The sequence below is a fragment of the Myxine glutinosa genome, chromosome 11 (assembly GCF_964187855.1).
Source record: "Myxine glutinosa chromosome 11, kmMyxGlut1.1, whole genome shotgun sequence".
NCBI lineage: Eukaryota > Metazoa > Chordata > Myxini > Myxiniformes > Myxinidae > Myxine > Myxine glutinosa.
In genome coordinates this window covers 121,937,997-121,964,718 of record NC_136271.1, presented here as the reverse complement: position 1 = coordinate 121,964,718, position 26,722 = coordinate 121,937,997, and the positions used below count along the sequence as shown (strand labels likewise).

The following is a 26,722-nucleotide window of genomic DNA, read 5'->3' as shown; positions in this document are numbered from 1 at the left end:
ATTGCTAGACCAACATGCCTTGTGTGTGTGTCTGTCGTTGGTTGTTATCAACATATGTGGGTTTCAGAAGGTGGAACGGAGTCCTCTCAGGCCTCAAAGTATCCACCTCCGTTTCAGTAAGGGATCATGATTGATGGACCAGTTTGTGAAGTTTTCTTATTCTCAAAGTTTTGTTCTGAGGGCTCCTTTGAAGATCTTCACCGAGCCTCTGACAGCCGTCGATTGCAGTTTGCTCGTCGTAATGTTCCCAGGGATGGTTTTTGAAATCTCGAAGTTTCTTTTTTATTGTTCCCGTTGCTCCTGGTGTTGGCGTAGCGGTTAGGGTGCCGGCTTGGGATCCTAGGATCCTGGGTTCGAATCCCGGTCGATCACTGAATTAACGTCAGGGGGATTGACTCAGCCTGTCATCCTTCCGAGGTCGGCTAATTGAGTACCAGCTTGATGGGATGAATGATCCCGGTGTGTACCCCGATTTAGAATAGGTACACCGTATCCCTGCGCATCGTAAGAGCGTGACCAAGGGTTGGCGTCAGGAAGGGCATCCAGCCATAAAAACATTGCCTCAAAAAGGGAACCATGATTGTCATGGGGCCCGCAAGGCTAACCCCCGCTCTAGCAGGGAAAAATGGCCTTAAAACGATCATTCATTCATTTTTATTCGTTGCTCCAATAAATCATTGGTACAATTTTGGCACTCTTCAGCTTCCAGGACCTTTTCACTTCATTTTTGAGATCTTGGTATTTTGTCATTTTCTTGATTTCTGTGTTGTTTAGGCCAAAATCACTGAGGCCTGACAGCTCAATTGGCAATGCCTTCTTTTCTTTAATGTGTATGTCGTTGGTCTTTATCTCCATATGTGGGTTTCAGAAGGTGGAACAGAGTGTGTGTGTGTGTGTGTGTGTGTGTGTGTGTGTGTGTGTGTGTGTGTGTGTGTGTGTGTGTGTGTGTGTCATATGTGTAGCACTGATGGGTTGACTGACCATTTGGATGCAACTGAGGTTGTGGATTCAATGATGTAGGTAATCTTTTACCGATGTGTATTCTGCGGCCGAGGTTGTGAATCCGCCATTCGGAGAGGTTCTGGGCTGACACGGGAGTGTGCCAAGACCAAGCCGATTAGATTTTGGTTCAGGACCGAATCCGACTGTCATTCTAGTTTGAATCTGTTTCTCACTAGGCCCGAGCCCCACAACACATGCTGGATTGTATTGTCCAACCCACAGGTCACATGGGGAGCATGCAGCCACTGCAGCGGGACAAAGACAACACCAACATGAACGCAGACATCCAGAAGCTGCAGCAGCAGCTTCAAGACATAAAGGAGCAAGTATGTAGTGGGTTGTCTGGCATTTTTATGGAGATTTAAAAAGTTGTGAAAATTCTTTTTGCGGTGATTGCTATTTGGGGGGGAGGAGGGACGGACAAGGGTGGGGAGGAGTTTGGAAATGGATTTATTTGAAGAAAGAATGTACAGATGAATGAGGCCACATCCATTAAGCAACCCAACGGTTTAATTGATGCATAAGATGCTTTCATTATACGCTGGTATCCTGGCTACGTTCCAAATTTCACTGGATCAGAGGCAAAGCCACACCCCGGCATTGATGCAACGACAACACAGAATTTAATCAGTCACATGTGCACTCGTTATGCAGCACAGCATTCTTACTCCCAATGCAGTATAATCAAAGTACTTTTGATCCTCATGCTGCCATGATGTGCAGCAGAGCTTAAGGGGTAAGTAAAAGGCACGTCCGATCATAGATGCATCAAGATCAGAAAAAGGACAGGACAAGTTTCAAAATGAAAACATAAACATCACATTAACCTACAATATTAGCCTTTGCATCGAACGCCTTTTGTGAATATTGTGGCGTGAGTTACTTCCTGGAGTTGCAGCCCCCATCGAAGTAATCACCTTGTTTTTGCATTGCGCCATCCCTGCACCACCCCACAGACGATGTGCCCGGTCTGTTTGGACCGGCTGAAAAACATGATCTTCCTTTGTGGACACGGCACATGCCAGCTGTGTGGAGATCGCATGAGCGAGTGCCCGATTTGCCGCAAGTCTATTGAGCGGCGTGTGCTGCTGTACTGAGAACGTGGAACGTACTCTCTAAAACGGTGTGCATGATGGGAACTTTGAAGCACATTTTGGACTTTGCCCTGCCTGGCTGCATTTCTGCTATTAACACTTTAGGATTTAAACAGGTGGGAGTGGTGAATTGGGTTGGGTTGGAAATGATGGTGGAGTGGGTGCGGTTTGAAATAGCAAACTGATTGGTAATGGAACCTACCCCAGGAGGATGTGGTGGGGGAGTTAACTTTCCCAGGATTAAGGGCCCCCGGCCTGTGCTCCTCAGGCACCATTGTTAGTGCGGCCCTGATGATGCATCATTGCCGACATTTTTCATCAAACACACTGATGGAAAGAAGGTTTTGAACCCTTGCCAGAGGCGCTTGTGCAACCGAATGCTGCACACTGAGGCATTGTGATTTTTCCGCGGAAAAGCACACAAAATCGCAGTAGAATTGACGAAAGCAAAGATTTCAGGAATGAAACTTGAATCTACGTCGTCAGAATTATCGGCATGCCAAGATGGCCACTGGAGCACTTCAAATTGGCTTCACTCGCGTTAATAGAGATACACGGCGCATTGCGCGTCCAGGTTAAGACCTCCTTGCGTGGCATGGGTGCGGTTTTTAAATGTTGGATTGGGTGCGGTTTGAAATTGTGTCGGAGTGGGGAGTGTGGGGTTGAAATGAAGGTGGACCTCTGTAGTACTTTGATATATGTTATGTAAATGCATATATTAGTGATGTAGATAAAGTGTTTCTCTTGGACATGCCTGTTTACTTGCTTCGGAGAAACTTTATCAACCTTGTAACTGAAGATTCTCACCTATTTGTAACACTAACCTTGATTTAAAGTGCTTACGTATCAATTACTGCATGTGGCTGTTATTTTTCTTTATTTACCCTTTCACTAGAATTGAGCCATTAATGGCTGATACCACATTGTAGGGACTGTTGTTTGGCCATTATGCATGTGCAACTTTTCATAACCCATCTGTTTTTTTTTTTTTTATGGCATTTGTGTGTGCAACAAAGGACTTTGAAGAACGCACACCCGCCTCTTAAGCCGTGTAGCTGGGGTTCGAATCCCGACCCAGCTAGAAACTGTCATCCCGGTGTTTCACAGGCAGGGTGATTCATCAGTGTGTGTGTGCGCCGTCCATCGGATAGATGTTGAACCAAGCTGTTAGGGTTAAACCATGTTGGGATAGAATCAGGACTTAAGATAGCCAATCAGCATTTAGACCAAATAAAGAAATGAAAGAGAGCATCTTTAAACTGAGAATAGTAATTGGAGAATACTTGGAAGTGCAAAAGTGTATGATTAAAGGATAATTCAGAACATGTACTGTAATCGATCAGCAGTGTTGAGACTTTATAACAGTTTTCCAGACAGCTTACCAATCAAAAGAGGAGTGCACCAAGGAAGTCCTATGCCCTCAAACTGTTCAATCTGGACACTGAAGCTACACTACATGGCCAAAAGTATGTGGACACCCGAACATCACACCCGTATGTGCTCGTCGAACATCTCATTCCAAAATCATGGGCATTAATATGGAGTCGGTCCCCCCTTTGCTGCTAAAACAGCCTCCACTCTTCTGGGAAGGCTTTCCACTAGATGTTGGAACATTGCTGTGGGGATTTGCTTCCATTCAGCCACGAGCATTAGTGAGGTTGGGCACCGATGTTGGGCGATTAGGCCTGGCTCAAAGTCGGTGTTCCAATTAATTCCAAGAATGTTCGATGGGGTTGAGGTCAGGGCTCTGTGCAGGCCAGTCAAGTTCTTCCACACCGATCTCGACAAACCATTTCTGTATGGACTTCGCTTTGTGCAAGGAGGCATTGTCATTCTGAAACAGGAAAGGGCCTTCCCCAAACTGTTTCAACAAAATTGGAAGCACACAATCGTCTATAATGTCATTGTATGCTGTTGCATTAAGATTTCCCTTCACTGGAACTAAGGGGCCAAACCCGAACCATGAAAAACAGCCCCAGACCATTATTCCTCCTCCACCAAACTTTACAGTTGGCACTATGCATTTGCGCAGGCCACATTCTCATGGCATCTGCCAAACCCAGATTCATCCCTCGGACTGCCAAATGGTGAAGCATGATTCATCACTCCAGAGAACACGTTTCCACTGCTCCAGAGTCCAATGGTGGTGAGCTTTACACCACTCCAGCCGGCGCTTCGCATTGCGCATGGTGATCTTAGGCTTGTGTGCGGCTGCTCGGCCATGGAAACCCAGTTCATGAAGCTCCCGACAAACAGTTGTTGTGCGACGTTGCTTCTGGACGCAGTTTGGAACTCGGTAGTGATGTTGCAACCGAGGACAGACGATTTTTACGCACTACGTGCTTCAGCACTGGCGGTCCTGTTCTGTGAGCTTGAGTGACCTACCACTTCACGGCTGAGCTGTTGTTGCTCCTAGACGTTTCCCCTTCACAATAACAGCACTTACAGTTGACCGAGGCAGCTCTAGCAGGGCAGAAATTTGACGAACTGACTTGTTGTAAAGGTGGCATCCTATGACGATGCCACGCTGAAAGTCATTGAGCTCTTCAGTAGGGCCCATTGTACTGCCAATGTTTGTCTAGGGAGATTGCATGGCTGTGTGCTTGATTATATATACCTGTCAGCAATGGGTGTGGCTCAAACAGCCAAATCCACTAATTAGAAGGGGTGTCCACATACTTTTGGCCATGTAGTGTATCTTCAGAGACATAGAAGATCTACCAGGTGACAACATTGGTGGATTGAACATTAACAACTCGAGATATGTAGATAACTCTGCATTAATTGCAGTCAGAAGAGGCATGGCAGGAAATTAAAAATAAAGTGAAAGTAAGGAGTGAGGAATATGGATTAAGAATGAATGTGAAGAAGACCAAGACAATGGTGATGAGAGACCGAAACCCGCAAGTGAAAAATTAAGTAGATGGACGAGTCCTGGAACAAGTGAAACGGTTCCCATACCTGGGGCGGATTATCACAGACGATAGTCGATATGTTAGTGAGATGCGGAGATCCGAGATATCCAAGACCAGCTTTGTTAGAATGACGGTCGTTCTAACATCAATCAAGCTGAACCTCAATTTTAGGAAAATAATGTTGAGATGCTACATTTTGTCATCTTTATTGTATGCTGTGGAGAGATGGACAACTAGAATGGTACTCGGTAGAGCGCACACCTTCGCCAGGCAGAACAGTTTACGTTTTGTATCCCACTGATGGGCCGGATCTGGATTCGGACCTGAACCAAAATCGAATCGCTTTTTGTCACCAAACCAACTCATCCTCTGTTTTGTCATAATCCGTCCATAACTTTTTGAAATACTGTATTATGATACATATCGTTTTTTGCCATATCAATCAATGGTGAAGAATCACTTCAGAAATTTTTTAAATCTCGTATCTGGATTCAGATCTTCAACAAAATCGAATCAATTCGTCCTTGTCACACACCCAACCTGTCCTCCAAATTTCGGCCGAATCCATCCACATACCCCACAATCCGTCTACAATATCATACAGAGACTATTGATAAGCTGAATGCATTTGAGATGTGGACATATATGAGGATTTCCCACATATCCTACACAGACAGGTAAGACTAATGAGGAAATGCTGGAAATGGCTGTAAAGAGAACATGAGTGCAAGACATCAAAGAGAGAAAGATGCAATACTTCGGTTACATCATTAGAGCAGATGGGAGACGGAGACATTTTTTGGAGGTGAAGATCCATGTAAAACGTAGGAGAGGGAGGCAGAGGAGAACATGGGTGATGGATATAATGGACTGGATGCAGTTGACCGATGTGGAATTTTATATATTGCTTTGTAACGAGACATTTCATTTGCTGTCATTAGGACCCCTTCTCGATGATCCTTGGCCATATCCGTCGCAATCCCAGAAATTGTACCACGACGCTTCGACGCTGGAGGACATGTCCAAATAATAGTTAAATCATGAAATTTTGAGGAAACATATTGTCAACCTAAAGCTAGTAATATAGGAAGTGATATCGCCGGTCAAAGCATTCTGCGTATTTTTTAAGTGGCCGACTTAGTTTGATTTGGAAGCATGGCATTGACGGTTGTTGCAAGATAGGGACCCAAAGGACCTCACGTTTTATCAAATCCAATTTGTGTGGCCATTGCAAAGGAGCTCTTGGAATACTCCCACATACAGGGAGATCAATTATTGATCACATCCTGAGACCTGGGCCCGTCATTTCACGCCACTGTCAAAGTAGGCCAATATGGAGTGGAGACGTACTCGATGCCCTCCAGAAAAACAATTCAAGATTCAACCTTCAACCAAAACGTGCGCCTGGTGTTGCACGCCTGGTGCTGCGGGTTTGGTGTTGTGTGTCAGGTGTTGCGTGCCTGGTGTTGCGGGTTTTGGTGCTGCGTACCCGATGTTACGCGCCTGGTGTTGCGCACCTGGTGTTGTGCATCAGGTGTTGCGCGCCTGGTTTTGCGGGTTTGGTGCTGCGTGCCCGATGTTGCGTGCCTGGTGTTACGCGCTTGATGTTGCGCGCCTGGTATTGCGCGCCTGGTGTTGCGCGCCTGGTGTTGCGTGCCTGGTGTTGCGCGCCTGGTGTTGCGCGCCTGATGTTCCTCGTGTGAGCGTTCTGGGATTTGAAACTTGAATTTGTACAGAATGTCTTCAACATGGATAAACCATCGCCACCGATTTGGTATTCAATGAAATGAGATGAGCAATATGCAAACAACGGGTGGTACACCGTCTCAGGGTGTGACTTTACTGCAGGAGAATGCTCGTCCTCACACAGAAAACTTGACCATGATGATTCGAGTGGAGATGGGTTCAAAGTTCTAAATAATCACCCGTACTGTCCATTGTCCCTCACATGTCACCTTATGAATGTCATCTAATTGGACCACACAAATAACATCAGGTAACATGGCGGTATACCTGTCCCACAGATTAATTTGGGTCATCTCTTTGGACCACACAAATAACATCAGGGTAAAATGGTGCCATACCTGCCCGACAGATTTATTCAAAATTAATACCACATCAATACCTTCAGAAACGAGCCAGAAAGCGATGTATTCTGGCATCTTTATCAGCCTTGGTAGTTTTGAAAATGCTCGAAAATAAAACATGGCTTTTAAAGGCGTAAAACGTCACTCATGAACTGAAGATGAGTATGGAGAAGATTGAGGTGATGTGGGTCGAGCAGCAGAGAAAATAAATGAATGTTGGGTTGGAGGGGAAGGAGATTATACTGGTAAATAGGTTTTCAGTATCTGGGAGAATGGGAGGAGGGCACAGTGACCAGGGATGGTAGGTCGGAGGAACAGGTGTGGAGGAGGGTACAGGTGTGTGCAAATGTGAGGGTGCAGGGATTGATGGCAGACAGAAAAATATCAAGGAAATTGAAAGTGAAAGTTCTGGTGTCTTGTGTAATGCCGGCCTACCTTTTCAGTCTGGAGACGATGACACTGGCGGAGAGAAAACAACAGAGGTTGCAGGTCTGCGAGAACAACTGGGTCAGGAGGATTGTTGGAGTGGAGAGGGTGGATAGAAGGAGGATAAGAACTAACACAAACCCCTCTCTCCCCACCACCTTCATTCTCTGTCTGTCTGTCTCTGTCTCTCTCTCTCTCTCTCATCCTCCCTCCTCCCCCCACCCAGTCCCCATCCTCTCAACCAGGAAAGCAAAGCTTCATTGTTTTGGACAGTCAGTGAAGGGATACGATAAACTATCGACACATGACCCTTCACACAATGTGCAAATCTATTTAATTTTATTTGTATGAATCAGTATTTGCAATCCATGGAAAAAGATTCCACAAAGTATCTTCAATGGCTCTTGGACAACGCAACAAACTTTAAAAAGGAAACGGTGTCCCGAACACAATGCCGTTGCGGTGGAATCACCTCAAAGCGCCATTTGCATCTTGATTGCAGGGTAGGGGTCGTAGTTGACGAGGTTAAAATCCTCGGCACAAAAATCCTCAATGCTTTGCACCGTCCGGGCGATCTCCAGCCGTGGAAAAGGTCGTGGCTCACGATCGAGCTGCAGAATAGACATCGATGTTGTTACGGATAGTGTGTCGCACATATTGCTTCAATCACGTGTACCTTGTAGTTACCTCGTGCATTAAAGGTGCAACTTTAAACCCATAAACTTACCTGCACTTTGAGTGGCTCGACGTGATTCATGTAAACGTGTGCGTCTCCTATTGTGTGTACGAAGTCACCAGGCTGGAAATAAATAAATAAATCATCAGTAGTATTCCCATGTGGAGGGCTGGGTGAGGGGAAGTGGGGTTAAGGGTCAAAGGTTCTTTTTAAAAAACGAACTCGAATCTAATACAATGAAAATGGCTAAAATTACTAAGTGCAGAAGAAGCAGAATTATTATTTTTATTTCCTGCAGCACAAGATGGAAACTTTCTTCAAACAACGATCAAAGGAACAGAGGTTTACAGTAAGAGTACAACAGGATTGGAAACTCACCTGCGTTCTCAGGACATAAAGATTCATGCGAAACGATGAAAACCAAATCATTGGAGATAAAAAAAGAATTTAAGAAATGTTTTGTTTGCATCAATAGGAACCTTTTCCAAAGCACGGTGATTCTTCTTTTTCTTTTTTCTTTTCTTCTTCTTTTTTAATAGGTGTGTTTGGTAACTCTGGAGGGCGGGTATTCGTCGCTGCAGCAGCAGCAGTTTGGTTGAGGGGGTGCGGAGAGGAATGAGTTGTTGTTATTGGTATTGTTGTTGTACAATTCCGGACAGTCGTCTCGAATAAGCCCGCAGCACGGAGACGGCCGATCGATCTCCCAGGAGTGACCCAGAGATCCCCCACATCCAAGATGGCGTACCCCCATACCTTCGCAAAGTCAGGGCCATGACAGAGTTAGAGAGAAAAAGAGACAAAAGGGACAGGGCTGGTCCATGGGGACCGATCGGCCCACTGACCACGACCGCGCTGCCCTGACATTCGGACAGCGGGGAAGAATGGGATTTGGCCCCTGACTTGTGTTGGCGAGGGAAGGGGGGAGTAGGGGGAGGCGGTACCACCCCCACGAAGAGGCGTCCCCAATCGTTGAAGGGGTGTATGGAGCCCCTGGAAAAATGAATTGAAGGAGATGCATCGGAGTCTCCGAAGGAGTGAAATTGATTGAAGACTTCTTTACCCAATACACAATTACAGAAATCAAAGTGAAACAAATGAACTATTAGTTGGTGACGCATTTTGCTCTGTACTGTTTTGCAACTAAAATGATAAACGGCGATCACCAGAGGTTATAATTTCAATGCAATTGAGTTTAACTCCAGGAAGAGTTTAGAATTTGGGATATATTCCACTTGCTTCTTTGAGACCGGGTACACATATTCCAGATGCCTTAACAGCACTTACAATTGACGCCTCGTAACCTTTTTTTTTTTTCTTAAGAGTGAAGGCACACCGCCATTTTAATCCACGAGGACTATGTTTCCAGCGTGTGTGTGTGTATATATATATATATATATATAAACACGAGTTGCCTGTGTGTGTCCCGATTTTTCTCAGAGTTGGCTGAACAGATCTTCGTCAAACTTGCAGAGGTTCATCAGTGAGTGGCTGGGAGTGTTTTAGGCCAAAAACATATATATATATATATGAGGGGAAGTGGGGTTAAGGGTGCTGCGTACCCGATATGAAATATATATATATATATATGAAAAAAAGAAAAGAAAAAAGATCGTTAATAAAAAAAATATCGTAAAAAAAAAAAAAATCGCTCGATAGTGCCGAAGCCTTTTTTAATTAATGCCAATTATATACAAGTACACATTCGCATAAATAAATACAAAACAATCACCAGACATTTGAACACATAAATCAAACAATTCCGGAAGTGTACGAAGTTGGTAGTACGGCTTCTTCTTCTTCCTGATCGGCATCATACTTAACAGAAACGGGATGAACGCCACATTCACCAGCATATATTGAACGAAAAGGTGATGAACCCCCTTGCCCCCCTCTCCCCCTTCCATCCCCTTCCCCCCTCCTCCCCCCCATGCCCTCCCTCTCCCCTTACCTCCCCTCCCTCTCCCCTTACCTCCCTCACCTCCCCTTCCCCCCCCCCCCCCCCCCTGCCCTGCCCGGCAACGCCGGGTACTTCTGCTGGTATAATATATGTGTGACTGGGTCTGGCAAAAATCAAAATTGAGATTTTTATATCATCCGACTCCCCCATGCTTTTCTCTTTCATTTGATATATACATTTTGTTAATTGGATGAAAATTAACGAAGTTATGGTATTTTAATGACAATTATATTTTTGTTTAAACAATGGAGATAATTAGGTTCAAAGTTCACAATACAGTTCACACGCACAAAGAATGTGCACACGTCGAGCTTTTCATTCATACCAAACATGTATGTCAGGGATCTTCGAATTACGATGTAATTTCGCGATCTTCGTGTCTTTTTGACCGAGGAATCGTGACTTTCTGAGCACATTTTGAGAATGACATCTTAGATTCTTCGTCGAATTTCACAACTTTTCTGTTGTTTCTTGGAAAAATGGTTTGGTGCATAATAATCTCGAGAAGTTACTCTTATCCATGTAAACATCTCAATTTGGTCCCTGTGGTCATATTTTGACTCTTTGGCTTTTTCTCGCTAAGAGAAATGCCCCCAAGTGTCTGCTTTTGACACGCGCGCGCACACACACACACACACACACACACACACACACACACACACACACACACACACACACACCTCTCAAGGTTTGACTCATCAAAGGAATGGCAAAACACTGGAGACCTACCTGCAGCCCGGTGACATGAGCAATCATGCAGGTGAGCAGCGCGTAGCTGGCGATGTTAAATGGCACTCCGAGGCCCATGTCTGCAGAGCGCTGATACATTTGGCAGGACAGCTCCCCGTCTGCCACGTAAAACTGGCACAAGGCGTGACAGGGAGGCAGTGCCATGATCGGCAAGTCTGCAAACAACATGGGCAATTTAACGTAACACCCGACAAGCAGGGAAATTGGCCAATGGTGTTGTAAAGTATCCATCAGTATTTATTAATGTGTCATCATGGTATTAAAAAAATCATCGTTCATTGATGGTATATCATAACCTCCTACCGAGTTAATTTGTAGGGAACGGGCAGGAATCATGCCATGATCAACTCTCTTCACTAGACCAAAGGGTGAGCGAGTGGTTTTAGGATGTTCTTGTTATTAGTGGAGGTTGGGAACAATGAGGGACTTTGAGTCAAACCATAGGACTGCATAGCTTGCACCCAAATAACAATGAAAGGAGAGAGAGAGAAAGAGTAGTAGTAGTAGGAGTAGTGCAGTACCAGAGATTGCCTTAGGACAGCAAAGGTAGGAGAAGACTGCAAGACGTAATCGGGATATAATTACCGGTAGCTAATTAAACTTCATTAGTGGGGAAGCAGACGGAGACAGCATCTCACAAGGTTTTGTAAGATCGGGACGTCCGCATGGATTCATGAAAAGTAGACAGTGTTTAACGAATCAACAAGACACTGAAGAGATGTCACGTATAAGTGCATCGATGTCAAAAGCGACATGACGCAGTTACTTGGTAAAATTAATTGGAGGTAAACAGAGCTTAATGGGCATCACATTTATTAACTGTCCCACCTTTATTTTCCTTGTAAAAAGTTTTATTGCCTGTTATTTATAATGTAATCTTAAGCACATCTAACTCAAATAATTGACTCATCTGCTATAGCAAATCTCACCAAGCTGGCAGTGTGATTTACAATAAAATTTTTGACTGCAGGCAGGACAGATGGCTTAATGCCTTAATTCAACATGTTCTCTTCATATTCAACATGTACATGGGCATGCTCCTCATGGGTACGCTTAATTCAACATATTGTTACGTTTGTGGGGGGTAGGAATACCTTAGTCCAAGTGGAGTGTATAGATTAGTGTGCTCCGACTGTCATGAAGAAGGAGAAACCTCGATGTATCATAAGTAGGGAATTTGTGAAGACCGGATGTCGGGTAAGCTTGTATCTTCGTCCCTATCAGAGGGGTTGGGCTTGTTAATTAGCGAGGGATTATGGGTAATTAATTCCCTGTCTATAATTGCCCCTAATTTATTCCTCTGTTCCTTATTGCACCGCACTAGACACCTAGCCAGAAATCGCCCATTAAACACACCAATTAAAAAAACCAACCGGAAACCAGCAATTAAGCATTACCGTGGATAACACCGACTTGGTGAGCACACAGGACAGGCAGGGCCATGAGCCACGCCCTGAAGAGCAGTGATTGGCCGGGATTTGATTGGCACAGAGAACTGGTAAAAAATGACTAGGGAATTGGTTAAGCAGGCACGGATGACGTCAAAGCCGTGCGTACAAAATGCTTGGAACGTCGGACATTTTGGGTCTGGTGGTGGACGGTCGTGTGCCGGCAGCTTCTCATTTCTTCTCGTTCTGGACTTTGTTGGCGAACGGTTGCATTTTGGCTCTCTCAGCATTGACATCCTCTCGCCCTTCTTGTTTTGGAACGTGGTGAACGGTCGCATTTTGCACTCTTGCACAAAGAGGATTCATCGCGAACGGCCGTGTTCAGAGATCTTACTAGTGGTCGTGAGGAGGACATCTTGCTAGTGGTCATGAGGAGAAAGAGCCGTGGACCGAGAGCTGCGGTTTCCCCGCGAGGACGACGAAATAAGCGTGGCTGGAAGAGCGAACTGTGCACGGAGGCCTGTTTTTTCCCGCCCACGCGCTGTACGCCAAAGAACATGCGTTTCCTGCCAAGGCATCAGACGATCTTAGACGATTCCTAACGAGATACACGAGCCAATTTGAGATAAGTGCCACAAAAGAACACGTATTTTTTTCAGTTATTTTATCCTTTGTTTGTATTCGAGTCTGTGTGTGGGAGCGCTCCAATTAGGAATTTAGTTTATCTGCATTTTCTTTGTTACCGGAATTCCTTTCATTAAATCTGTTTATTTTTGTACATTTTAAACCTGTGTTGTTCGAGTTGATTTATCCAGGTGTGAAGACTGCCGGTGGGCTCCGTGAAGGTAAGCGCTTACGGCTTCTCCCGCACTCCTTCCCCGCGCGTATAACGAATACCGTCATATTGAATTGAACGCCTCAATGTTAAGCTCGTTTGGTCATCTGAGGCAACATGCGGTGTTCACCACGTGGTAGTCACACGACAATATACATGGGCACGCTCCTCATGGGTACGCTTAATTCAACATATACAATGGCACACTCATGAGCACGCATAATTCAACATACATGGGCACGCTTAATTCAACATACATGGGCACACTCCTCAATTCAACACTTGATTTGCGCAGCTTCAGGAAGAGGCCCTCCAATTGGGGAGGGGGGTGGGGCGGGATATGGGAAGAGGGCTGTGTACGGTGTGTTCATGCTCTTCTTAGGGGACATTGGTGTACATTTTGGGATCAAACAAAATGAAAGGCCACAACTCATGACATGCAAAGCAAACACCCTCTGTTTGGCAATTAAAAATTTAATAAAGTAATGTCGCGCACAACACCAGAAGCGCTCACACAACATAAGACATGCGTGCATGCACGCACGGAACACCAGACGCACACACGTGCAACACCAAACCCGCAACACCAGGCACACAACATCAGGCGCGCAACACCAAACGTGCAACACCACGACACCTTTTGGGTTCCAAGCGCACATGATGATGCGACGATCATCAGGTCTGTTTTTTATGGTGTCGATCACCTGCTGCAACTGGTCCACTCCCTGTCCCAAGTAGTCTGCACATCCATGATCAATCACTACCATTACTCTTGGGGGGGAAAAAACAGTCTTGGCAAACACAGATGTTGAGAACACCAGGACAAGATCACAGAATAAGAACATAAACAAATAAATTCCAACATGCATTTGCATATTTATCATGTAGTGCTACATCGCTCCCAGATTTACCCTACACCACTATCTCACCACCTTCTGAATTTGAAGTACACATATACAGTCAGTGATGTAATACTGGGCAACACTAGCTGTAAGGGTGATTGGATGGCTGACGGAGGGCACAGTGCATGCTTTGCTATACAGCGGTTTTTGGACCAAGCAAAAATAAACGGGACTGCAGTGTTCATTGGGTGTTCATTGGACCTTCAGTATCAAAACAAAAGAACGGGCGAGACCATCTCAGAGGCATCTCATAACCCCAAAAGTCTGAAGTGTGTTAATTTTTAAGCACCAAATCATATACAGCAGGCAAACAAATGTTATATGACAAGTTTGTGGTTAAGCCCGACCTTTCTGATGAGCCTCGTAACTAGTTTAAGAACATGACATGAACAGATCGAACCTCATTCTTACATCAAGAACACAGAGGAAGAACATTTCTCCTATCGTGGCCCCAGATGAAAAATTAAGGTACACTCCACACAGTTGCAATACGGCAGTTTCCACCCTCCACCTCATCATGGGCCCTGTCTGCCGATAACCTTAAACATCTCATGGCAGATTAACGGCAAATGTATCGTCAAAGGGAACACTCGGCAGAATAAATTGCCTGACAGGGAGATTATCGCTCACTCTGCTCCGAAACAACTAGGGAAGCTCGCGGTGTGGAACGGAGACACACTCCCCTCCAGCAGGAAAGCTTCCCAGCCATGGACAAACCACAGTGGAATACCTCGTTTTACAAACAAGTAATGTCACCAGATGCTCCTGATTACATGGAAACTCCATGGTGATTGTCATTTTACGTTCCAATATCATCGAGGATGTTATGTTGTATATTTAAACGCAAGGCTTGGCATCAGATGATACATGGCAAGCGGAAAGCTCAGTGGGAACCAATCCTAGATCTCCCTCCCTCCAGAGGAAGCAAAATTCTCTCATTTGTTCGCTCGGATTTGAGGAGCACTTACATTTTGAGTACAAAATACCTGCGGCCAACATTCACGGACAGTTTTACTGCCGGTCACACACAGAGATGCTTTGTCATCACACAAATAAATCAAACGCTGGTCTATACTTTTGTGGCACGTGGTGAAGAATCGGGACAGGGAGGGGGTGTGAAATATCCAAGTGCGGCATGTGGTACCTTCATGCATTCCCCTGTATTCGGCCCCAAAATGACGCCACTGGAAGCCGTACACGGGGCCGAGGTCACCCTCTTCTCGATCGGGGAAACCTGAATGGTCGAGAAACTCACGGGAGCCGTTTGCATCCCAGATATGCACTCCTTTAGCGGAGAGCTCCTTGGCATTGGTGGATCCCTGCTTGTCAAGAAAAGCAACGAGCTCAACACATTTCCTTCTTTCTCAATATTGGGGAATTATACAAATACAAATGCACTAAACCGTAGAATAACAAGAATGACCGAACTGTGGTCACAATTAACCTGCGACACACAAAAAAAAAAATTATATATATATTTCACCTCTTCTGTCTACTCAACTCCCTCATCCTTGCTGTTAAAGGTATTATACAATTCATCTTTGAGGGTCTTCATGGTTTGTTTCAATATCAATTATGAGTCGGACAGACAGCTGGGTCTGGTTTCACACCCACCAAGATATTACGTAATACTTGAAGACCCCCTCCCTTTCCAATCAACACGCGACCCAACCAAAACCAATGGAAATCTCATGCAACAAACCCGGGCAGTGTATAATCAGCAGAGGGATACAAGCCTGATGTCTTCGGCCCACCAGAAAACCAAGATGGTGGCCATATGATTTTGTCTATGTGTCATTGTAGGTGGAGTCAAGCGACAAATGTGGGTGGGGTCCGGCAGCTGTCCGACCAATAGGTGCTCATTTCAAAAATCGACCCCAACAATAACCCCAACAACAACCACGTGGAGCTCTAGTAGACCTGCGACACGTCACAGGTAAAAGGGTATTTGACAGAGCATACAAAAGGGTTTTAATTGGATTTGTGTAAGACAGAAAATACCAGTGGATACACTTCTCCCCCAGACGAGCTTTGATGACTGCTCATTGTGTGTGTGTGTGTGTGTGTGTGTGTGTGTGTGTGTGTGTGTGTGTGTGTGTGTGTGTGCGTGTGAGTGAGTGAGAGAGAGAGAGAGAGAGAGAGAGAGAGAGAGATACAGTCCTCCCAAACAAGCAGGATGATAATTCAGCTCCTGCAGCACATCTCCACCACTTAGTAATGCCAGAAGTGTTCCATCATTGAGATTCCGGGCACATTCATTCAATCTATCGAGGTGCATAGTCATGCCATATCTCAATTCAGAGGCTGAGGCCTCTTTCTCACATAAAAAAAGAAACATTGAGATAGTTTTGGACATTCTCGTTCTTTGCGTTCTACAACAGCTTTCCACAGGGGGGTTTTCAGCAATGGACATTCTTTTTCTTGCTTAGAGGTGTGGAACATCAGTCGAAAACTTTGATGGTATTTTGTTTCTTCGTTTCTTCCATACTGTACCATTACCTTCCTCTAGTCTTGCTGGATCTGGCATGATTGGTAAATCATTGGTGGATTTGAACATAGGCATATATTTTGCAATATTACTCTTTATTATAACTTTTATGCGTTAGTTCTTATACGAGCCTCGACTCAGCACATAATCTGCACACAAAAAGCACATAATCTGCTCGACTCAGCACACAAAAAAACTAGAGCAATGCGACTGTGTCGTCAATATGCCTCCGCTTCGTCCCTGCCCATGGCAATGGGTAGATGCCCTAGTTCACTGTCCTAAAAATAAACAAGTTTGGTTTGAATCCCTTCAGCTGTTTTGAAGTATCACATTTTTACCACAGGAGAGGTTTCACATTGATCGGTGAAGCGTTTTCAGAGAAGGGACGTTTTTAAAAAAAAATATCGGCCTTCAAGCTAATATGGCTGCCAAACCACATGACATATGACATCAAAAATGTACACTCCGCATATGTAAGGGGACGGGATCATGTTTGTGACGTTTTATGTTGATCGGATAAGGTTCGTTTTTCTATCCAAGATGGCTGCCAAACCCCATGACCTACGATGTCATCATTTTCAAACTATATGCAGCAATGGTGTTCGATGACATTTGTAAAATTTCGCCAGCAGCATAAAAACATTGCCTCAAAAAGGGAACCATGATTGTCATGGGGCCCGCAAGGCTAACCCCCGCTCTAGCGGGGAAAAATGGCCTTAAAACGATCATTCATTCATTTTCATTCATTCAATCCAATATGCCTGCCAAAACATGTGACCTATGATGTCATAAATTTAATATTCCAATACAAATGCGTCAGAGATTATGTGCATGCAATTTTAGATTTTTAGGATAAGGCATTCGATTAAAACATTTGTGGCTGCTATACCACTTCACCTATGATGTCATCACTATCAAGCTTTTGTTCCACATTGGGAGTACTTGACAATGTGCCAAGTTTCAAATTTTTCCATTTAGCGGTTTCTGAGAAATATATTTATTATTATTTGCGTTTAATCCAAGATGGCTGCCATACCACGTGACCTATGAGGTCACAATTATCATAAAAAAAACATTCTGCATGATAGAGGGTGTCACTCCTACCCTGAAAGTTTTGTCTCAATCAGACATGTGGTTGCTGAGAAAAACGAGGTTTAGCCCGTACGGACGGAAGGACGGACAACCCGAAAACATAATGCGTCTGGCCACCTTCGGGGGTGGAGGCACAAAAGGTCGTAAGGCGAGATGCAGGAACCCGATGCCTCGAGCTTTTTACAAGGGGATCCTAAAGGTAATCCCAAAAGGATTGTCTGCTTGCTGTCTCTTCCTTCACTTGTTTTTATTTCAATAAAATCATTTGAAAAAAAAAACAAAAAAACAAAGCACACCATGAAATATAAAACAAAACATCAGGAATCTCCAAGCAGCAGGGGCAGAATTTACGAAAGGTGAGCATCTTGCTAACACACACCTAACCCTTAGACGCAAACAAAATAACTTGCACTGTACACGCAGGGTTAAGCCCGTCTGAATAGCAATTTATGAAGGGAGATAAACAGCTGTTTAGTTGTGCATGTCCAAACAACTAGTCTATGAAACTCATGCACTTGCATCGAATCGCAGCACCACGGACAATTATTGCTGGAGGGGATTCAGCGCATTGCAACTCACCATAGCTTGATCCAGGTCATGGCACACTAGATTCAGCAGCCAACAAAATGATTCCTTCGAGAGTCTAAAACATGACAAATTTAATGTCGTCATACTTCGCCAGGGGATTGCATCTATCCTCGAAGATCCTCGATGCACGTCGAAGAAAAAAAGCAACCTAATCACAACTATTTTTTAAACACTTGTGATTAGGTTTTTATCCACATTAGATCATCACTCTTCGGCATTTGGCGACTAACTTTGAACGGGTGTTCTTCACAAGATTAGCAATTCCACATGCGTCTAACTCGTAAACGCCTTTCGTAAATTCGGCCCTTGGTGTATGGAGCGGATAAGACTAGCACTAGGGCATCAAATTAGAACGCATGTACGTTCCACATACTCGAGTATGCAGTGCACCACCACCACCACCACCACCACCACCACCAACACTTTTATTTTTATTTATTTATTTATTTGTATATATATATACTGTATATATATATATTTTTTTGGTTTTTTGTATACTGAATCGAGGCTCGTGAAAGAGCTAACATTTCCTTCACAAACAAATCAACCAGACAAACAAAATATATGAAAAGAGGGAGCGGAAGACAAGAGAAGGGGAAGCACACAAACACTTGAGAGCACACAACATTTAAGAGCAGGGAGATGTGTGGGAGGGAGAGGGCTTGGGGGGAGGAGGCGTGGGAAGGGGCTGGGAGACGCACACAATTGACCGTATTGATGTATTAACTGAGCACAAGTATTAACTGATCGAGTAGAAAGAGTAAAAACGCACCTTGATGAACCACAACAATTCCTCCACAACTCCCTTCCAAAACATCCGCTTTGTCGTAAGCAGAGGAAACTGTTCTGAAAATACCCAAAATTCGGAATTTAAATACTTTTGGTCGTACCATTATGGTCTACGCAACACTACAAAACATTGATCATTCCAGCACAACATTTACCACATGAAAAGTGATGTAATGGATTTTCTCGTGAAGAAGAGAACCCGTTATTGTACAGTCTCGGAGGGCTCTTCGGATGCCATTGGCCGATGGCTTGGAGAGTACAGCGGCATGCCAGGACCGTACGAAAAGCACCGTCAGAAAAGGTGCAGTGATCTCACAAGGCCCGACCTTGTATGACAATAAAGGCATCCATCCATTCCTGACAACCCAAATCGATGGATCACAGTTAAATAAAATAGGAGTCTTGAGGTCTGTTCAATGAAAGGCACCCCAAACCAAAACCACCCCAGTTTTTGGGCAAACCCTTGAGGTGTACCCTCACTGCAAGGTCTATCCTTCAATTTCCAGACCATTTCTCTGGCAATTATTTTTTATGATTTTCCTCAAAAATACCAAACGTAGTTTTGTGACGTTAACGCATCAAGTGCATTCTAAGTATATTGCACAAACACAAGACCCAAAAGAACACAGTTTACTCATAAGCAAACGAGACATATGCTTCTCACAGTGCATACCGTGTTCGGACCTGAGCCAAGTGCACGCTGTGTGCGGATCTGAGCCAGATGCATGCCATGTGCGGGTGCGGATCTGAGCCAGATGCATGCCATGTGCGGGTGTGGATCTGAGCCGAATGCACGCTGTGTGCGGATCTGAGCCAGATGCATGCCATGTGCGGGTGTGGATCTGAGCCGAATGCACGCTGTGTGCGGATCTGAGCCAGATGCATGCCATGTGCGGGTGTGGATCTGAGCCGAATGCACGCTGTGTGCGGATCTGAGCCAGATGCATGCCATGTGCGGGTGTGGATCTGAGCCGAATGCACGCTGTGTGCGGATCTGAGCCAGATGCATGCCATGTGCGGGTGTGGATCTGAGCCGAATGCACGCTGTGTGCGGATCTGATCCGGGTGCTCGCTGTGTGCGGATCTGAGCCAGATGCATGCCATGTGCGGGTGTGGATCTGAGCTGGATGCATGCCGTGTGCGGATCTGAGCCAGATGCACGCCATGTGTGGGTGTGTATCTGAGCCGGGTGCACGCCATGTGCAGGTGTGTATCTGAGCTGAGTGAACACTGTGTGTGGGTGTAGGTCTGAGCTGGGTGCATGCCGTGTGCCGGTGTGGATCTGAGCCGAATGCACGCTGTGTTTGGATCTGATCCAGGTGCACGCCTTGTGCGGGTGTGTATCTGAGCCGGGTGCACGCCGTGTGCAGGTGTGTATCTGAGCTGGGTGCATGCTGTGTGTGGGTGTGGGTCTGAGTTTGGTGCATGCCATGTGCCGGTGTGGATCTGAGCCGAATGCACGCTGTGTGTGGATCTGATCCGGGTGCACGCTGTGTGTGGATCTGATCCGGGTGCACGCTGTGTGTGGGTGTGGATCTGAACCGGATGCATGCCGTGTGTGGATCTGAGCCGGGTGCACGCCGTGTGCAGGTGTGTATCTGAGCTGGGTGCATGCTGTGTGTGGGTGTGCGGGTGTGGATCTGAGCCGAATGCACGCTGTGTTTGGATCTGATCCGGGTGCACGCCTTGTGCGGGTGTGTATCTGAGCCGGGTGCACGCTGTGTGCACGTGTGTATCTGAGCTGAGTGCACGCTGTGTGCGGGTGTGGGTCTGAGTTTGGTGCATGCCGTGTGCTGGTGTGCATCTGAGCCGAATGCACGCTGTGTGTGGATCTGATCCGGGTGCACGCTGTGTGTGGGTGTGGATCTGAACCGAATGCATGCCGTGTGTGGATCTGAGCCGGATGCACGCCGTGTGTGGATCTGAGCCGGATGCACGCCGTGTGCAGGTGTGTATCTGAGCCTGATGCACGCCGTGTGCGGCTGTGGATCTCAGCCAGGTGCACACCGTGTGCGGATCTGAGCCTGATGCACGCCTTTTGCAGGTGTGGATCTGAGCTGGGTGCATGCCTTGTGCGGGTGTGGATCTGAGTTGGGCACACACCATGTGCAGGTGTGGAATGCACATTACAAGTGAGCCTAGAATCTACAATGGCTCTGGCAAGTATAGAGATTAAGATAAATAAACCACAAAAAGACAAGACACTTCCTGCCTCCCACCCAGATTGTCTTGGAAGGTCCATCTTTGGTCAATGGCATTACTTTGATTAAGATGGGGGAGAAAGCGGAACGATCTGTAGTTGAGGATCCATGTTGGCACCATTCATAGTGATTTCCCAGAATTCAGGTAGACTTTGGAGAATGACCTGGAATAAGAGCAGAGGATGAACAAGACATCTTGAGAAACCAACTTGCCAAGCGCCACCGAGTTATTGTGGATGGTGAGAGAGCTGCGAGTTCAGACCTCTGGTACATCTGAAGACCGTTAGATAGGGTTCGTGAGTTTCACGAAGAGACCACAGGTTCGTATTAGTGATGTTCATTTTCAAGAAGGGAAATGCAAGCTACTTACTGCCATTTGGCTCACCGCACTACTCATTGTACTTGGGATGGACAGAATGGCGAGGCCTGCAAGGATTATCTGATAGAGTTAGGGAGAAAATGATGTTGAGATGTAGGAGATGAGTGGAAGAGGAGATAAGCGGATGGAGGAGATGAGATGAGTGGATGGAGGAGATGAGATGAGTGGATGGAGGAGATGAGATGAGTGGATGGAGGAGATGAGATGAGCGGATGGAGGAGATGAGATGAGCGGATGGATGAGATGAGCGGATGGAGGCAATGAGATGGAGGAGGTGAGATGAGCAGATGGAGGAGATGAGATGAGGGTATGGAGGAGATGAGATGGGTAGATGGAGGAGATGAGATGAATGGATGAGATGAGGGGATGGAGGAGATGAGATGAGCAGATGGAGATGAGATGAGCGGATGGAGATGAGATGAGCAGATGGAGGAGATGAGATGAGCGGATAGAGATGAGATGATAGGATGGAGGAGATGAGATGAGGGGATGGAGGAGATGATGGAGATAGGGAGAGAAAAATGTAGAGATGGGGGAGATGAGCAGATTGAGATGAGATGAGCAGATGGAGATGAGTGGATGGAGAGGATGAGTGGATGGAGGAAATGAGATGAGTGGATGGAGGAGATGAGATGAGTGGATGGAGGAGATGAGATGAGGGGATGGAGGATATGAGATGAGTGGATGGAGGAGATGAGATGAGGGGATGGAGGATATGAGATGAGGGGATGGAGGAGATGAGATGAGGGGATGGAGGAGATGAGATGAGATGAAGGGATGGAGGAGATGAGATGAGCGGATGGGGATGGAGGAGATGAAATGAGGGGATGGAGGAGATGAAACGAGGGGATGGGGGAGATGAGATGAGTGGATGGAGATGAGATGAGCAGATGGAGGAGATGAGATGAGCAGATGGAGATGAGATGAGTGGATGGAGAAAATGAGATGAGGGGATGCAGGAGATGAGGTGAGGGGATGGAGGAGATGAGATGGGCAGATGGAGGATATGAAATGAGCGGATGGAGATGAGATGAGTGGATGGAGGAGATGAGATAGAGGAGGTAAGATGAGATGAGATGGGCGGATGGAGATGGGATGGGCAGATGGAGGCGATGAGATGGGCAGATGGAGGCGATGAGATGAGCGGATGGAGATGAGATGAGGGGATGGAGGATATGAGATGAGGGGATGGAGGAGATGAGATGAGATGAGTGGATGGATGAGATGAGATGAGTGGTTGGAGGAGATGAGATGAGTGGATGGAGGAGATAAGCAGATGGAGATGAGATGAGGGGATGGAGATGAGATGAGGGGATGGAGGAGATGAGATGAGCAGATGGAGATGAGATGAGTGGATGGAGATGAGATGAGTGGATGGAGATGAGCTGAGGGGATGGAGATGAGTAGATGGAGATGAGATGATGGAGATGAGTGGATGGAGGAGATGAGATGAGGGGATGGAGGAGATGAGATAAGGGGATGGAGAAGATGAGATAAGGGGATGGAGGAGATGAGATGAGGGGATGGAGGAGATGAGATGAGGGGATGGAGGAGATGAGATGAGGGGATGGAGAAGATGAGATAAGGGGATGGAGAAGATGAGATAAGGGGATGGAGAAGATGAGATAAGGGGATGGAGAAGATGAGATGAGGGGATGGAGATGAGATGAGGGGATGGAGATGAGATGAGGGGATGGAGGAGATGAGATAAGGGGATGGAGAAGATGGGATGAGGGGATGGAGGAGATGAGATGAGTGGATGGAGGAGATGAGATGAGTGGATGGAGATGAGATGAGGAGATGGAGGAGGTTATGGAGAGAAGGATGTCGAGATGAACGGAGATGATGAGATGAGCAAAGGAGGAGATGATGGAGATAGGGAGAAAATAATGTTAAGAAACGAGTCCCAATCACTGTACAATCACAATGTCCAGAGACGAAGACATATCAGACAAATGTGCCAAGTTGATCTATTATATTTATACGTGGTTGGTCAAGTGCCAAGTTGATCTAGTTGATCTATTATACCTTGGTGGTCCCCAGGAATCGGGCAATGGGAGAGAGAGGTTATGATGAAACGACGAGGGGCTGTGGAAGAGCAGGAGGTAGGAAAGGAGGTATTGACGTGATCAAGTAATCCCAACACGGTATTATAAGTACCACACGCGTCGCCGTGGAAACTGTCACCACACCACGGACCCCGCTTACCCCGGAGGCTGTACCGCGTCTGCACCCCGAACATGGACAAAGTTCCGGTCCCTGTCCGGTCTGTCTTGCGTTTGCCTTCAAGCATGATGCGCCGAACTAAGTCAAGGTACTGCTTCTCCCCCGCTCCAGCATCTCCCGGGCCGGGATATCCAGCCAACATGGCTGAATCAACAAATCCCGCGGTTTTCCCAACCCCTCCCACTTATCACGTGATGCTGTGGTTGTTGTTTGTTGCTAACGGTTCCTCTGCCATGGGGGATGTCCGTGTTCATTTCAGTACTTTATTTATGTTAAAACTATGAAGATAACAATTTACCACACACTACTATAAACAGCTTCAAACTACATTAAATGGATTATTTAGGATACTGTACATCACGATTCTGTGAGAATTTAAATTTTCAGAGGAATAATGCATGGATATATATAACACTAGATGTCGCGCGACACTCCCAGTCCCAGGATACATAGAAAAGTCCGCCATCTTGGGGAGGTCCTTCAAAGCTGACGCGCTGGTGCAGTTAAAAGCGGCGAAATGCCGCAATTTTGTGCAGCGTACGGCTGTACAAATAAACGTACATTGGAGTCAAGGGACAAAGGCATCACATTCCACAAGTAAGTCATGCTTTACAGGTGTATTTACGTTAATTTTAGTGGAAGTTTCCCGCTAGCTATGTGTTGCCATACATCCACCACACTTGTCAACAGTACTGTCCTGTCAGTGTCAATAGAAAACGGCAGTTTGACAGCAGCTCAGTCATTCCCTGACTAACAGTAACAAAAATATATTCTGTAGTTTATGCTAACTGTGTTAAGTTGGAGCTAGGTGTTATTTCTTAATTTGGAGAGCTGGGTGTTATTTGTAGATTCTTTGTGTACGAGTTTCGCAATTTGACTAGTTTTGTCACATGATAATGGGTTATTCCTGGAGATTGTCCTATAAAAACATAACAAATAGTCTATGAAAGGTTCTAGAGGGTCCTGTTTCCAGACCAAGCACTGTTGGAAATGCATTAATGAATTAGTGAGTTGATAATTATGTCAAAAATAAATTTCATAGAAATACAGTTATATAATTTTTTTCTTAATGCAGGTTTCCGTCAGATGCACACCAAAAGAGATTGTGGGAAGTAGCCCTCAAGAGAGAATGGTTCAAGGCAACCAAGTACAGCGTCCTCTGCAGTGACCATTTTGAGTCCGAGAATTTTGACCGGATGGGTCAAATTGTCCGTCTCCGAGATGGGGTGATTCCATCGGTGTTTAATTTCACATCACATCTGTTTAAAGTGAGTTGATTTTGAGAGTAGAACATTTTGAATATTTTTTGAATTGAATATTAATATAACTTCACACTCACATAGTGTGGAGTTAGATTTTGTAACTGTCCTTGTGACAGCTGTCTAGTTATTATTATTGTCATTATTTATACCACCTGGTATACAGGAAATATCATATTAAGGAGAAGAAATAAATTTTTAAACTGATATCAGCAATCAAGCAATGTGAATATTAATTTGTACATCTATATAATAATAGCGTAAGGACTCGACTTTGTTATCCCTTTTACGCCGCACCCAGTGACCCGATGCCCATGGCACTAATGGATTTACGATCTACGAACCGCACTCTTTGTTTATCATGTACAGCCATACTCGAAAAATCTGAATTAGCCGACGTTGGGGCCCAAAAGCATCCGATTAACTGCCGATACGACGCCATCTTACGACGCCATCGTATTGGCGTCTGCTGGGCGAAGGCGAAGCAAGCCGTCTGCTGATTGGACAGGCGAAGGCGAAAGCAAGCCGTCCACTGAGTGGACAATCCAGAGCATGCATTTGTGCCGGTGTCGGCGATCGTTGTTCATATATGCACTCTTCATTCTCATCTTTCTTCCTAACTCTTACTCGGACAAGCAAATCCCCTATGCCATCCATAATGGTACACTCTATCCATACACCACATCCTCCCTTCCGTGGATGTTCCACGGGTTTCGGCTAGTAATTTATTAATAATGTGGTTGGTCTCACTATTAAAAGGTTCATGTCAATATATCGATTTTTCTTGTTTTCTTTTTCCTGGAAGACCAAGTTGGCTAGTTGGCTGTGCAATGCTCTTGTTTCATACATATATAGATTTTATTTGACAACTGGGCATCATGGTGAGATGCATGTCATTTAAAATATGATAGAAGTACAATAAAAATACAATGTAATGAAAAATTCTATAAATATGAAAATAGAACTAAAAAGACTAAAGTTAATCTTTAAGGTTATTGGTCCCATTTGCAAATGAAATGAAATATAGCTCTCAATTTAAATCCAAGTGAGTTATCTTGTAGTGTCATTATTGATCTTTGTCCAATCAACTTATGAGTGTTTTACATGACGGTTTATTATAACTAAGGGTATTATTAGAGAAATGCTACAGCATTCATAAAAATACTGATATTTAAAATAATACTGATATACTATATTTTTAGTGTGGAAATAGGTCTAAATAAATATCTGGTAATTTTGTTTTCACTGGGAACCAGTTTATTTATCATGTAAATGCCCTGATTAAAGAAATAAATGTAATGCCTACATAACGTGTTTATGTGTTTCTGATTAATATATCATAAATAGTTTAAACATTTATAAATAATAAAATTAAAGCAATATTAAATCCTATATATATATATATATATATATATATATATATATATATATATATATATATATATATATATATATATATATTGTTATGGACCGCGGATAAGATGTTGGTTTTGCCGAGCGGAGGCCCCGCGGCCCTAACAGTTACCCCGACTAACCCGATTCCCGAACGTTGGCCGGATCGCGCCACAGATATTCAATAGGGAAAAGACTAAGGCGACACGGATGTGAAGAAGAAGAAGACAAAAAGGTTGGAAATACGAATCTAATTTATTTACTATTGACAGGCTC

General features: G+C 45.1%; 2 protein-coding genes and 1 long non-coding RNA gene across 6 annotated transcripts in view; 2 read left to right on the top strand and 1 right to left on the bottom strand.

The window, feature by feature from the left end:
- MIB1 (MIB E3 ubiquitin protein ligase 1) overlaps positions 1-3,431 on the top strand; it is a 172,240-nt gene extending 168,809 nt beyond the window's left edge. Inside the window, exons 20-21 of the mRNA XM_068131137.2 lie at positions 1,225-1,328; positions 1,959-3,431. Coding sequence (XP_067987238.2) covers positions 1,225-1,328; positions 1,959-2,099 — 245 coding nt within the window. The 3' untranslated portion in view covers positions 2,100-3,431. The remainder of the gene's footprint in view (positions 1-1,224; positions 1,329-1,958) is intronic.
- A 3,388-nt stretch (positions 3,432-6,819) lies between these two features.
- On the bottom strand, positions 6,820-23,988 carry TYMS (thymidylate synthetase). Of its 4 annotated transcripts, none has more exons than XM_068131140.2 (9): positions 23,778-23,988; positions 18,973-19,046; positions 15,177-15,351; positions 13,768-13,869; positions 10,887-11,062; positions 8,252-8,323; positions 7,997-8,135; positions 7,534-7,557; positions 6,820-7,362 (listed from the first exon to the last, which is right to left on the bottom strand). In XM_068131140.2, the coding sequence occupies exons 1-7, from the start codon at positions 23,935-23,937 to the stop codon at positions 7,998-8,000; spliced, it is 897 nt and encodes a 298-aa protein (XP_067987241.2). In that variant the 5' UTR covers positions 23,938-23,988; the 3' UTR covers positions 6,820-7,362; positions 7,534-7,557; position 7,997. The 4 variants fall into 4 exon arrangements, 3 of the variants coding, with proteins under 3 accessions (XP_067987241.2, XP_067987242.2, XP_067987239.2); XR_010986388.2 differs by having other exon boundaries at positions 7,082-7,362; positions 7,534-7,601; XM_068131141.2 differs by having other exon boundaries at positions 6,820-7,601.
- A 268-nt stretch (positions 23,989-24,256) lies between these two features.
- LOC137436279 (uncharacterized) lies at positions 24,257-25,826 on the top strand. The gene is made up of 2 exons (XR_013620928.1): positions 24,257-24,392; positions 24,871-25,826. It is a non-coding gene; the product is annotated as an uncharacterized LOC137436279 (long non-coding RNA).
- Positions 25,827-26,722: the final 896 nt, after the last annotated feature.

Bases quoted from the DNA above. Each gene is read 5' to 3' on its own strand.
- TYMS (XM_068131141.2), bottom strand. From the start codon at position 23,937: ATGTTGGCTGGATATCCCGGCCCGGGAGATGCTGGAGCGGGGGAGAAG. The intron at 13,870-15,176 runs GTACCACATGCC...ATGGATGTGCAG, and splicing joins ATACAGGGGAATGCATGAAG to ACTACTTGGGACAGGGAGTG. The intron at 8,136-8,251 runs GTAAGTTTATGG...TCTATTCTGCAG, and splicing joins TCGAGCCACTCAAAGTGCAG to CTCGATCGTGAGCCACGACC.